Source organism: Myiozetetes cayanensis, unplaced genomic scaffold (assembly GCF_022539395.1).
Source record: "Myiozetetes cayanensis isolate MyiCay16 unplaced genomic scaffold, myiCay2020 scf9, whole genome shotgun sequence".
Taxonomy (NCBI): Eukaryota; Metazoa; Chordata; class Aves; order Passeriformes; family Tyrannidae; genus Myiozetetes; species Myiozetetes cayanensis.
In genome coordinates this window covers 22,179,233-22,192,749 of record NW_026088185.1, presented here as the reverse complement: position 1 = coordinate 22,192,749, position 13,517 = coordinate 22,179,233, and the positions used below count along the sequence as shown (strand labels likewise).

General features: G+C 37.1%; 1 protein-coding gene across 1 annotated transcript in view; it reads right to left on the bottom strand.

Moving 5' to 3' along the window:
* The window catches only part of LOC126652910 (secretory phospholipase A2 receptor-like), a 106,912-nt gene that overhangs the window by 13,369 nt on the left and 80,026 nt on the right, over positions 1-13,517 (bottom strand). Inside the window, exons 43-53 of the mRNA XM_050340134.1 lie at positions 10,796-10,877; positions 10,139-10,210; positions 8,646-8,769; positions 7,750-7,785; positions 7,312-7,487; positions 6,666-6,730; positions 5,773-5,849; positions 4,519-4,655; positions 3,394-3,499; positions 1,322-1,482; positions 733-862 (exon numbers count right to left, since the gene is read on the bottom strand). Of these exons, the coding sequence (XP_050196091.1) occupies positions 733-862; positions 1,322-1,482; positions 3,394-3,499; positions 4,519-4,655; positions 5,773-5,849; positions 6,666-6,730; positions 7,312-7,487; positions 7,750-7,785; positions 8,646-8,769; positions 10,139-10,210; positions 10,796-10,877 (1,166 nt within the window). The remainder of the gene's footprint in view (positions 1-732; positions 863-1,321; positions 1,483-3,393; positions 3,500-4,518; positions 4,656-5,772; positions 5,850-6,665; positions 6,731-7,311; positions 7,488-7,749; positions 7,786-8,645; positions 8,770-10,138; positions 10,211-10,795; positions 10,878-13,517) is intronic.

Here is a 13,517-nt window from a genome sequence, read left to right as displayed (position 1 = left end):
ATAAAGGAACTTACTCAGAAGTGGGTGTTTTGAACATTAGCCCATAGCAGTAATTAAATGCATATAATAACTAAATGTGTTTGATCTTACTCCAGTAATGGCACTGGCTAACCCACGTGGGTACATCTGAATATTATTTTTAGTTCAGATTAAGAAATCCCACTCACATCAACAGATCTGTATGAAGCTAGGGAAAGCTGCATCATTACAGATCATCACTCTTCATGTAAGCCCTCAAGTTTGCTCTGGAGAGACCAATTTCAGCATTAAGAGTCTATGATACCTTATATTCTGACAGTACTAAGAAACACAGAATATGTTTAAGGAAGAGAGAAATATTGTGAGAACCTTTCCCAGGGCTTCTCACTTCCACAATTCTGAAAAGGAAAACAGAGTCACTTGTTCCACCCCTTGATGTACATCACCTCTATACCCATAGAACATTAAAGATCCATCTGCTGAAGTACAATTCCACTGAAACCTCACAAAGTCTCTCAGGAAAACAGATTCCCTCTGAACTGAGCTATAAAAAACAACAGAGAAAATTCTGAATGGCTGACAAAAGAGGTCCCAGATCCTCCTCCACACTCTGCTTTTCCTAAATTTACCTGCTCAGTCTCTACAAGAATCTTGCTCTTCAAGTGAAATAATTTACATGCATTAAAAAGTCTCCTGGCACATGCACCTTAAGTGCAAACTCTGCTGTAATTTATTTTGACTCTTTAGACTTACCTGTAGGACGCTGGCATATACCCAAGAAGTGCCTGTCAGCACAAGCAGTGAAATTCCATGTTCCAGCATACTGTGATTTGGGATCATTGAGGATTACACCGCACTGATTGTTAAATTCTTCATCAAAAAGCTGAGAGAGAGAAATACCCTTATCAGTCTAAATAAGCCATAAACATACTCTTGCAGAGGTGAAGTAACATGAGGCTAGGACAACCCCAGCTGTCTGAACTTGTTTAAGGAGTTTCAAAGGAGTGGTGCAATACAGCTTACCTGTTTTACAAACACTACCAGGTGCTTGGACCAGGAAAGACTTCCTAAGCTAAATATACTTTAGAAGTTGTCATCCAAATAAAGGTAAACAGAACTCCATTACTGTCAGTCATCTTGTTGGCCAATTAAAATGACTAACTAGGGGATTTTGTCTGATACATGCTTTTTTTGGGTTGGTGGGGTTTTTTTGTTTGGGGTGGTTTTGTGTGGGGTTTTTGTGGCTTTGTTTGTTTGTTTGTTTTGCTTGGTGGTGGTTTTTTGTGGTTTTTTTTTGGATACAGTTCTCAATAGGCAAGAGAAGTCAAAAGTTGGAACTTACATCCAGTGGAATTTTCCTTAATCTTCCTGTCAGGAGTGGGTGAAAGTTACTGTACATCAGTCTGCTCTCATCTATCCATTTGTTTTCTCTTGTGCTGAACAGAAACTGTAAACCAATCCAAATATCTTTTGGCATACCAGGAAGCAAGGATGTTATATAATCTGTTGGGCAGAACAGTAAACGCACATATTGTGGTTCAGAAAACAACAGCAAACAGTTGAAAAAACACTTCACATAAGTAAGACAATGCAACACCTGCTTATATTAACTTAATGTTCCCAGCCCTTCATGATTGTCAAATGCTTACCATTCCTTACTTCCATATGGTAACACCTGACTTTTATCTGCAAGGAGCAGGCTATTTGTATTTGCCCTTCAACTTCTGAGCTGAAAAGCAGATTTAACCTGTTTCTCTGCCCACTACTTTGTTTTCTTGCATTTACATCTAAATTTCAGAAGCTGCATTTCCCCAAGTCTGCAAGATCTTCTACTGTTTCCCTGCAGAGATAATAGAAGAGCTCCCTCCTGCCCTCTCTGAACTGACGAAGTCTTATCTCCTATCTTTCTCTCCATATACTATAAATCAGAACTGTTTTTAGATTCTGGCAGAGTTTTTCCACCCCACCATCAAAGAAAGCAGGACAAGACAAAAGAAGTCAGGTTTAGTTGGAAAAAATTCAGCCAGGCAAACCTTAAATCAGACCCCTCTTAATGAGCATTCTGGCAAGAAACAATGGGCTTTGGTAACCCAGCAGGCACCAAAGGTATTCACTAATCTTGACTAGATTAGGAAGACAAAAGTGAAGCTATGTAATTAGCTACTGCTGACATGTTTTAACCATTGGCCACATGCCAGACTATGTCAGAGCTAATGCCTGACTGTGCTGATTATGTCAGCAACCTAATGCCACCGGGAAGAGTAGAGGTAGCCTACAGAAAGAGATGCACTTCTTTAAAACACTGTGTCTTCTTTCCATACAGGTGATCTCCACTACATGGGGGAAAGGAAGACAAACAAGAAGCAAAACAAGCACTTCCATATGCACCAAATCACACAAAAGATCCTGCTATGTAATATTTCAGAATGGCTATACTTTGGCAATCTTAAAAGCATCCAAAAACATGCAGGCCTCAGATATGTGTGTTCCTGCATATGACCCTATTTCTCCCCAATAACAGCAGTTAAAAAAAATTACCATTCAGTTGCTGCCTGCAGGTACACTAGTGACCTCTCTAGTCTACTAGCTGTATTTTGTTTGGCAAGAGGTTACTGGTTCATACAGAAAATATGCACCCTGGACTTTGCAGAATTCAACCAAGCTACTTCAGATATACTCCCAGAGAACTCTTAATTACCCACAAGAATACAGTTGCAAATTCAGCCCTATCATTCAATGGTTTATTGCTGAACATGCAGCCAATGTGAACTCATTTTTTCCTCACTGCATTTCCCTCATTGACTCTAGTTGATAAGAATGCTGAGAGGTGAACAGTTCTGTGTTTTGCAGCCCTCCTGCCTTCCACCCTCCCATCAGTGCCCTGGAGAGCCTGCAGGTGGTCAGTTTGGACACACTGCCATATTAAGCTGCTAGGCACACACAGACACAAAGGGTCCTATGTGGTCCAGCAGGCATTGTGTTTGCCACCTTATTCCCACACAGACAGCTGAGCTGAACTTGGAAGCAGCTCCTAAGGTAGTTTTCACAGAGCAAAGTCTACACTCTCAGTTATGTTTTAACTTGCAAAGCGAAACACAGGAATTCTTCATTCAGTGATGGCCCCTCTATGCTCAACTCAAAGCAGGGCTTTATAATCTTTTTTCTTGTTGTAACAAGTTAAGATCATACAGAGAAGCTGTTCTTCAAACTGGCTCAAATGTCTGCTGACTGCATTTCCATGTTATGTTTCCAGTGATGCAAACAACAGACCATACATCTTTAACTGGTCCTGGATTTTTAGAATGTTCCCAGTATGCCTACAGATAACCAAATGATTTCAAGTTGTTAAGCAGAACTATTCTGAATCTGGAAGTGAAGCTGCATATTAAAAGTGCCCTTAGTTCACCATCATACCTTGCTCAGCTTGATCTGAGATAGATGGAAGAGAGCCTCCAAAAGTTACACACTTTTCATTAGCTGCATTAAATGTTAAATATTCAGGTTTCATCTTCTGGAAACACTGCAAAACAAACATAATGAAACGGATTTTCATATCCTACCATTCTGCTTAAGAAATAACTCAATATGAAAAGGTTCTTAAACCAACCCTAAAAACTCACTTCTCATTTCCTGCAACAACACATAATTATTTTTCACAGGAAGCAAGGAACTTGATACTAGCTGCAAGCATTTATTAGATGAAACAGAATAGCTAAATATAAAATGATCCCACTGACTAACTCCTCATTCACTGAGGATTAGAATTCAATAATTTTATTGGCTACATCAGAATCATGTACTGTTTTAGGAATGAGAACTCACACATGAACTCTACAGTCAGATAGTGTAATGCCTTGTATTGTAACTACCTTTTGGGGAAAACTACATGGGAACTCAAAAGCTTTATTATGCAATGACGTGAAGTAAATTTGGAAACCTTAGCACAATGTAATGTGCAGATCTGATGGACACATACAGAATAATGGTGGACCAAACAGGAATGAGTCTCACTAAGACTTTAGATGACTGTCTTAAAACATACTACTGAAATAGACTATACTATGGCTTCTGACCTGCTGATTAATTCCTAAAAGCTGCTTCTAATTCTTAAGTGAGTTAAGTCCTTAAGGCAAGTAAGGAAACTGTCCGCCAGCTTGCTGCCTGCCTAAGATTACTCAGCAGAGAGAATCAAGATACTTCTGCCACAGAAACCTCATCCTCTCCCTTTTTAATCCTTCTCTTCATTCAAGTAGAGCCCAAGATCAGACAACACAACAAATGCTCTTGGACCTAAACATGTGGTGATGGGAAAGCAAAAAAGCCTGAATATTAATGCTTTGAAATTAAGAAACTATCAATCCTGAGTAAGGGACAGAAGTGAGGGAGATTATTTTAACCACTACACAGTTTTCATAGTTTTCAAAAGCCTAGTTCATTCCTCAACACAGGGGCTACCTCCTCATCTCTTCCACAAGAGCATTCCAGGTAACTGGACTATGAAAAATAGGTAAGGATGATTAATCTGTATTATCACTGTACCTTATTCCGAAACTGATGCCAGCCTTTAGGGCAACCTCCTCTGACTGGGCGGTAACTGGGATCATGTTTCTCTAGTAAGGAGGCATTATTTTTTTCACAGATGAAGGGTAGTTTCACGTTACAGTTAACTGGGTAGTCTGCAGAGACAGAAGTTTTAAAAAACAGTTATGATAATGCCATGTCACATTCCAATTCCCATCCATACTTTACGACATGACTAAGACCAATCTGAAGGGAAGTCCTTTTCAGTGTAACCACAGTCTACTACTACGCAATCTAAAGCATTAAAAATAACAGTAGAGAAGAAGGCAAAGGTAAATGATTTATATTGGACAGTAATATAAAATTCCTAAAAATCTAGAGTCTGACCCTAATTTCCACTAGTAACACTTCATATAGGCAGAGAAAACTTGAACAAAGAAAAATAATGAAAAAAGATTTTGTATATGAGGACTAATCTCATATTCTGGCATAGAGGATGTGACCTAAATGTCATTAAAGCCAAAAGGAATCCTTCAGCATCCACGTGGAGAGCACCTCGCCTGCACTGCTTTACATGACTCCTTCAGTAACTGGACTGACTTCCTAGTCAAGAGCAATTTTTGGTTAATAAAGATGAAAACAGTTCAGCAGCATACAACTGAATGTTGGGGAAAACATGATTTAAAGTCAAAATGGTAGTAGACAGGAGGAGTGTCTTCTTCTCCAGAGGTTATAAATTTTCCCCAACATAAAACAGTGTTGAAAAAAAGGAAATAAGCTTCAATAAAAAAGGAAATAAGCCACCAGCTGGCTTCTCCATTAATTTGTGTACCTCTTACAGTACTTAATGAAATTTGCACCTCCAGATGTATATATGGTTGCAAGTATGCAGTCAAACCTGCTTTAACTAACACAACTCTCAGACTTACATTCCAGAGTTAGAATACACAGCATAAACACAGAAAGGTAGCCACCAAATTGAGATTTCACCTAATTAATGTATGTTGCAAAAAGAATGACAATCAACAAAATTTGTCACCTGCATTCAGGTTTGCCTCTGATCATCAAGAAATATTACCCATAGCTTCTACCATGAGGAAGTAATAAATGATTCAAAATTCAATCAGATTATCATGAACAAGTCATTCACTCCTAATTCAGTATCATTTGCATCCATATATAAGAATTTGGGCAGAATGGTCATTACTTCTTTTTTTTTTTAAAACAAATATAGTAATGACAGATGGGGTAAAAAAATTAAAACAGCCTTACCTCTATACCAGTTCTTTCTAGAAACATACCAGCATTCTCTCAGGAATCTATCATGCAAGCGTGGAAATAACTGTAAACTGGATATAAGTATTTCAGAGTTAATCTCCAATCCAACGTGATCTTCAAGAGGAAGCTCTGATAGCAACAGAGTCAGTGCACACTAAAATATGGGCATACTGGTATCTGTTTCTACATGGCCTAGACTAGACTAGGACTTAACACATGGTAGGTTCAGTAGACTATGTACCATGCTCAAACTAACTTTGTTGAGATGTGCAATCAGAGCACATTGCCAGCACAAGTGAGGGAAATGGGCAATAACTCTGGTTTTCTTTTCACGGTAGTATATTTCTATAGTATTTTGGAAAGTGAAGGATTTTCCTTCTAAGAAGACAGTGAATCTTCTCTGCAGCCATGACAAGCATGAAGCAAGGTTTGCTTTGAGTCATCTCAACTCTACAGGACTATACTGAAAGCCCTCCAAGACTCTTGGCATTACCTAACTGGAAGAGTGATGTTTTAAACCAATTTCCTATTCCCTGTTCTCAGGTATTCCTCATATGTTTTCAGAGTCAACAGACAGGGCTTTTGGGTTCTGTCAGTTCTTCAAGTATTAACAGAACATAGAAGTGGGTTTAAAAATCCAATAAAAGCACTTTAAAGATCAAGGGAATACATCAGCTACTAGGACTACAGATTTCAAAGATTTCCATGGCAAGACTAAGGTGCCTAAGCCCAAAAGCCCAAAATCTAGAAGTTCTGATAGACAAAAAAAGAACTAGATTATTAATTCAGTTATTATTAAATTACTCTAAATCAACTATTCTAGTTAACTGTATTCCTGAAAAGCACATCAAGTTTGCAATAAAGCATCTTTAAATTATTTTACATACGGTGAATGATAGCTGTAGCCATAATCAATAAACTTCAGCCACCACTTCTGTTCGCTATTTGATAACTGTGGAAAAAAGAAGAAAATCCAGCATTTTATAACCCACAGAGAAAGAGCTCCAGACTCTACCAAAGATAAAGCAATGACAAAATTAGTCACAGAGGCATTGAAACGTTTTTGTAAGATTCCTTAAAAGTATGTACTTTCATGCTATGAATACCACAAACCCATTTCAGCAAAGCCTATCAGACCATCATGCATTTATAATTAAGTCCTCTCATCAGGCGAAAAATTATGTCTTGTCCCATGCATAAAATTAAGAACTGGCACAACTGTTAATGAAATATTTGCAGACAATGAGATGCTTATACCATGGTCCTGTTATGACACTTTTTCTCCATTTGGAGTGGTTTGGGTTTTTTCAAGTTTTTAAGTCTACTTTTCAATATAAAAATTTTTTTTACAAGACTGCCATTAAAATAATTCTCATTAAATTCATCTTTTCCTTTTCAGTATAATTGAGAACTACAAAGGCCAACAGGAAAAAGAAAGAAATTAAGGATTAACATTTTCTTATAACAGTAAACCTGGCAAGAAAATTTCCCTACAGTGTAAAGTAACTGTCAAAAGCGATTACACTGCCTTACCTTTTCTATTTGAGACAGTATTGCCCTGAGTTTTGGGTAAGAATCCACAGAGGCTAAATCACTATCATTTTTTTGACAGTAGAAAATAGCTTCCTGGTAGCTCAAGTTTTTATCTGGTACAAACCACAGCTCTGCTCCATCAACAACAAGTGGGGGTCCATGAATTCCAATTTCATCTACGCAGAAGAAACACCACATGCGTAAGAAATCAATTCTGAAAAGCTAATCCTTTTCTGAAAGTAGTAAGAAATCTCAGTTTGACACTGGGAAGAGTCAACTCTCTGCATTCTGAACTCTCTCAGAATCAAATTCCATCTATCATAACCTTTCCTGGTATCAAACAAATATTGCAGTAGCAATGTAACAACCCTAATAAAAAATATTGAGTATAAACAACAATATAGACATAGTGGAAGAATACACAAGAAGTCCATTTACCTGGTATATACCACTCAGGTGTCTTTGGAGTGCTACCTGCCCAAAGGAAAAAAAAAATAGTCACTTAGAGTTCACCTTCTACCAAGACTGTAGCCACCAATAACGGAAGATGGTTAATACTCATATTTCTCACTATTCATGATGGAAAAAACAAAAGGAGAAGGAAATCACACACAGGTTTAACAGTTTAAAATGAGCTGATGTAAAATTAATGGAGTACTTGATACCTCTGTCTTAAACATCTGTGAGGTTTTTTTATCTCTCAAGTAGAATACAAGCATCCAAGTAGTGTATCTACCAGGATCTCACCACAAGAAGAAAGCTTCATCCCCTGAAACACCTTTTAATGAAAAACCAAAATATAAAAGTCTACTGGGTAACTTTTCACACTGCATGAGAAATCCTGGATCTGTGCAGATATGCCATGCCATTCTTTTGTATTCCTATTCCTCTCTTTCACTACACTGAGGAGGCAGTACAGCAGTTTTACCAGAAGGCTAATTCACCTAAGGTTGATGCAAACTGTACACCCAAGATATTTGTGGCGATATAGTTACAAATATCACTAAGAAAGATTAAGTAAAGTACACAAATTCTGCAAGTCTGTGACCTGCATCACCTCACAAGAAACCATCTCTCACTTAACAGGACTAGAAAGAATATGAGAGCAGTGATACTGCATTCTCCTCATAGTTATTTTCTGATGTAACTTTGAATATTCTAATTGTTCATCTGTTTGTACATGACACAGGTGAAACATTTCATGTACTGTCTTCTCAGCAGTTCAGAAAGGAAACAATAAAACATTGTTTGCAAAGTTTCTATTATTGGGCAACGCTGACAACTCAGTTGTAATAAACTCTTTACATGAATAAATGGATGTAACTGCAGTTTACCTTTAGTTATCTGGCAGACCCATTCAAGTTTAGCTTCACAATCAAAAGGCCTGAAGTAAAATTCCAGGTCTCTGCCTTCATGGAAATAAAATCTCCAAAATGATCTCCGTGAAAACTGGGAGGTCTGTATAAAAGTAGAAACAGAGAATTGAGTTAGCACAGCATAGGCCTCTGAAATGTAAAATTAAACCGTATTAAAAAAGTACCTTGGCAAAGTCAGAGTATTTTCTAGTGTTGTCCCACAGTATATTTTGCAAAAAATGAACAGATACAACTGTAACTTCAACTATAACTCCCCAAGTGAAGCAATTAGGTAAAGGCTTATGGTCAGTTACATAGAACTCTTTTCTAGCAATATTATTTCTTAGGGTTTCTGTGGCGCACAGGATCTCATAGATGCTTTTTATTAAATTATCTGTTGCAACTTGTTCCCCTGAAGTGATTCTCATTTCTGCTGAAACTGGCACAGAAATAATCTTTCTTATTTATTTCTTACAATCAAGCTTAAAGAACTGACTTCACTTTTGCTGATCTCTCCAGTAAGGAGAATTTTTTATCATTTAGTAAAATAACATGTCTGTAACTAGCACTTAGGAGAGGGAAGTTACCACATTCACAGCATCCCCTTCAAATTGCTCTCCTTTGTCTAAAATTTTTAGAAGCTCAGTGCTGAACCAGCTTCTCAAGTCTGGGGTAATGAACACAGTGAAAGAGAATGAGGGAAATGGCTGAGAACAGAAGCAGAGGGATGCAACTATCCTTTCCCTTATTAAGTCCTAAAAGCAGAGGTGGTTCTAATTACATTAAAAGGGGTGGTATTGGAATGATCTTGTAAAAAGTCAAGATGACTCGATGCTTCAGAAAAGGTAAAGGTCATTTTAAAACTCATGCCATCAAGACTAAATTAAGTAATGAAGAACACAATTAGGAATTAAGCAGAGGTATGACATTTGAAATTAAAAACCAACAAAGCACTTACAGTCTATTTCACCAGTAAACAAGGAAATACATCAAATAAACACAAACACATTCTCTATCCTGGCTACTCCATTCCCCTACTTCAGGTTTCAAACAACTTCTTAATTTGCAGTTCAGAAAAACTAGTTTAGACTTTAAAAGTTACAAGTAGGGCTCTGATTTTTTGTTTTAGATGCCACGGTACATCCTTAAGAGTTACGTTTAATATACTAGAGATACACAGTATGGCATTATGCAACAGCAAACAGCATTGTTACTAAAATATTTTGTAGTCAAAAAGGTTCAAAAGAAGTCTTATGAAAGCCTATCATTAGCATAGTGCTTGGTTCATAAAAAGCTATTTGAATAAGGATAATTAGTAATAGATCTAGATTGATAAAGGGAACAGTAGCAGCTTTTTCACTATGTTAAGAAAACATCTCAACCTAAATTCAATATATGCTTGGAGAAAGTATTTTTTCCACGTACTTCTAAGTAAAAACATGCATGTTGTTATTAAAAACATTGAAACTAACCTTTAATGCAGCACAGTCTCTTGTATCATATTCATCTTCCAGATACTCGAGTGGCATAACAACACTAGTTACCTACAAGGTGATGGACAGGATGAAAGAATCAGCACTGTATGGTTTGCTATGGTAAACCCAAGAGAAAACCATTCAAACCTGACGTCCCATCATGTTTATTACTATTAAAATATGTGTTGAATGGCAGTTACTCAATCAATTTTGAATCTCCATATCTGTTACTGTGGTGGGGGAAGAACTCAAAATTTCAGGCAAACAAAACAATTACAGTGAAGAAGATTATTTTTGGAGAAGTCTGACATATCAAGGAGATGAACTGATAAACCCTCCCCTCTGTTGTGCCAAGAAGACAACTTGTTCTCTCCACCAGCTTTTAGATGCTTACTACTATATTTCTATTAACTACTACTATATTAAGTATTTTAATATAATGGAGACAGAAATCAGGTTAACCTTATTAAAGATATGTTTTTTAACTGGAAATCCACCTGGATGATAGCTCTTAAGTGCAAAATCTTCTTCTGAACTATTAATCTACTGAAGGATCTGCCATATTTTAATTAAAATATTTAGCAATTTACTTTCAATTCAGTCCAAGTTGAAACAAATCAGTACGTCATGTTTCCAGGTTAAAAGTTAACTTACGGGTTTATCATCGCTCCACTGCCAGGTTCCCAAAGAATCTGGACTCCTCTTATTCATTCCAATCCATACCCATCTGTCATTGCTGGAAATAAACACGATAAAATCTTACGCCAAGCATGGTTCAGCACATTTAATAAAAAGACTGACCTATGTCATGGCACTACTTATGATCAACCAGCAAAAACAAAGGTTTACTACTGCAAGTTGTAGGAGTTCAAAGAGAAAACAAGCATAACGGCTAGGACCTCTTCTGTACAGAAGAAAACTAACTAAATCAATTCCTTTTTTGGCTGAATCACCACTTCATCAGTTGTCACTTGATGTAAAGGTCTCTTTTCTACACTTTTCTTCCAGAATCACACACAGAGTGTTTATACACCTTGGTTCTCTTTCTCTTGCCCATCTTAGGCCATCTCTCTCTCCACCACCAGCTCAAATACACTCTTCCTCAAATCACACAAAAGCTTTTACTCATAAAGCACAACTGGCATCATATTTCCCTTAGCTTTGTCAGTGATATAAACACACCAAACATGGACACCTATTTCAATTATGCACATTCATAAATGTGGCATAGACTTATATTAGCACCTAACACCAGCAATTTCAATGGTTGCATAAATGACTGGCAATAGAAATTACAGTCCAGTCAGAACTGTCTTTTTTTCTAAATTTCACTTCTTCACTTTTCATAAACAAGGGATACTCAAATCCAAAATTTCAACTATACTCCAAGATACTAAGCTGCCTGAAAAAATGGGTTTACAATGTATATACTCAAATCTGCAGTAAGAACCTTTACTATACTCTTCACTATTACTTTATGAATCTAAAGATGCCATAACGAAGTTAAATGTGCTAGTCAAACTGCAAGGTTAGTTTTGTACAGCAGCTTCTCAAAGTATCAATTTTGTGCTACTTAGTGAAGTTTATGATAATTTACTCTAATCCACTCCCCTGCCCAAGAAAGGCAACAGACACTTCTCTGAAGGACAGTATTACACAGAAGCAGCAGAGGGAGAAAGACCATGAGTTTTCTATGAAATCACACACTATATGAAACCCTACTGCAAAAGAGCTGTGGAAAAGGTACTCTCACCAAAGTGGTCTGACAGCAATAGAAGAGTATAGATACCACAGTACAGGGCTCTTGTAAGACTGTATCAGGAGTACTAATTCCATAAATTCATGTTGTATCAAATACAGAGAAGGAACACAGGACATTTGAGGACATTAGAGTTTAGGTTATTAACAAGCATTAAGTATTTTCTTGTCTAGCCTTTACAAAGAAAGATGGGAGAAAGGATATAATTATCCTTTATAATATTTTAGGAGACTAAACCCCGAAGAAGAGGAGCTATTTGAGCAACAAGGACATCAAGTCTAAATGAACCACATCTCAGAAATAAATTTAGGCTCAAAAATGGAAAGATATGTCTGACCAGCAGAGGTCAGAGTTTGGAAAAGGCTCCCAAAAAAGCAGTGCTGACAAACTTAACAAAGAGATTTAAAGTCAGAACGTGGAAAGTTTATGAAAATTACTTTATTACAAGGAGGGATGGACTCAGACCCAGGTTTACCTGATGCTGAGCAACCTGAAAATACTGACAGTGCAGCACCAGGAAAAAGTTTAGCCCAGAGTATGTGGCCTAAGTATGAAATCCCAGAAGGGCAACAGTATTTTATTTGGTAGAGTCCCCCTTAGTATCAGCCATCTGAGAAACTTGTTTCAAAAGGATTTGCAGTAATTTGCAGTAATTACCTGAGGATCTAGAGCAATTTTTCAAAGTCTGTCAACTTGTATTTGGCTTTCAGATAATAAACAGATTTAAAAAGGAAAAAAAAAAAAAGGGTGCCAGGTCAAGAATTAGCTATTCTCCCATTTTATAATTACTGGTCTGCAAACAAAACAATGTTTTCAGCTAAGCTCTTACACATTAATGTACATATTTTGCTTCTTTTTGGAACTGTTCAGACATGACCATGACTAATTCAGGAACTGCTACACTACACTTGACAGTACTTTTATGCCTTCTGATAGTCCTCTGAAAGTATACTATTATCTCATCACAGGAAAGAATTCCAGTAACTATTGAAGAAAAACATGAATTAAGACTCTCTACTGTAACTAAGCTTGCAGCACTGAATTTGTTTGTGCTTCAGGCATCTGTCTTCACACTGCAAAGCATTTGAAATCCATCCTATGGATCTGTATCAAAATGGATTTACCACTGCTAGCGTATTCTTTGAGCTACACTGGAACTGTCTCTAAAACCTAGATTATCCTGAGTTTTAACCTAAAAAAATAGGTACAATTTGTGCTTTACAATGGACTCCACACTGATTAACAATGAAAGACCCTAAATCTCCAGCAATCCCTGCAGAATACTGGTGTTTTTTCTCTCACACAGACTAAAACTTCATAAAAATCAATGTTCTACAGGAGTGGATAAATACAGCTTAGATTGATGTAAAGGGACTGTAAACCAGTAATTTTTCTAATCATATTATAACTGCTGAAATAGAAAAATTATTTTTTCTGTCCTTTATGTCAGCTCCAACACAAGATTAGGAGCCTAAGTGAAGTTACTGGGGCTTGTAGGTCAATCTTGTTCTTGACATGAGGTAATTTGTACATCTGGGCCAACTCGTTAAGGGTGCAATTTAAGGCATCATTTAATCTTAGGCAGCACTGGCCTAAAACTATGTATGAATCCCATCT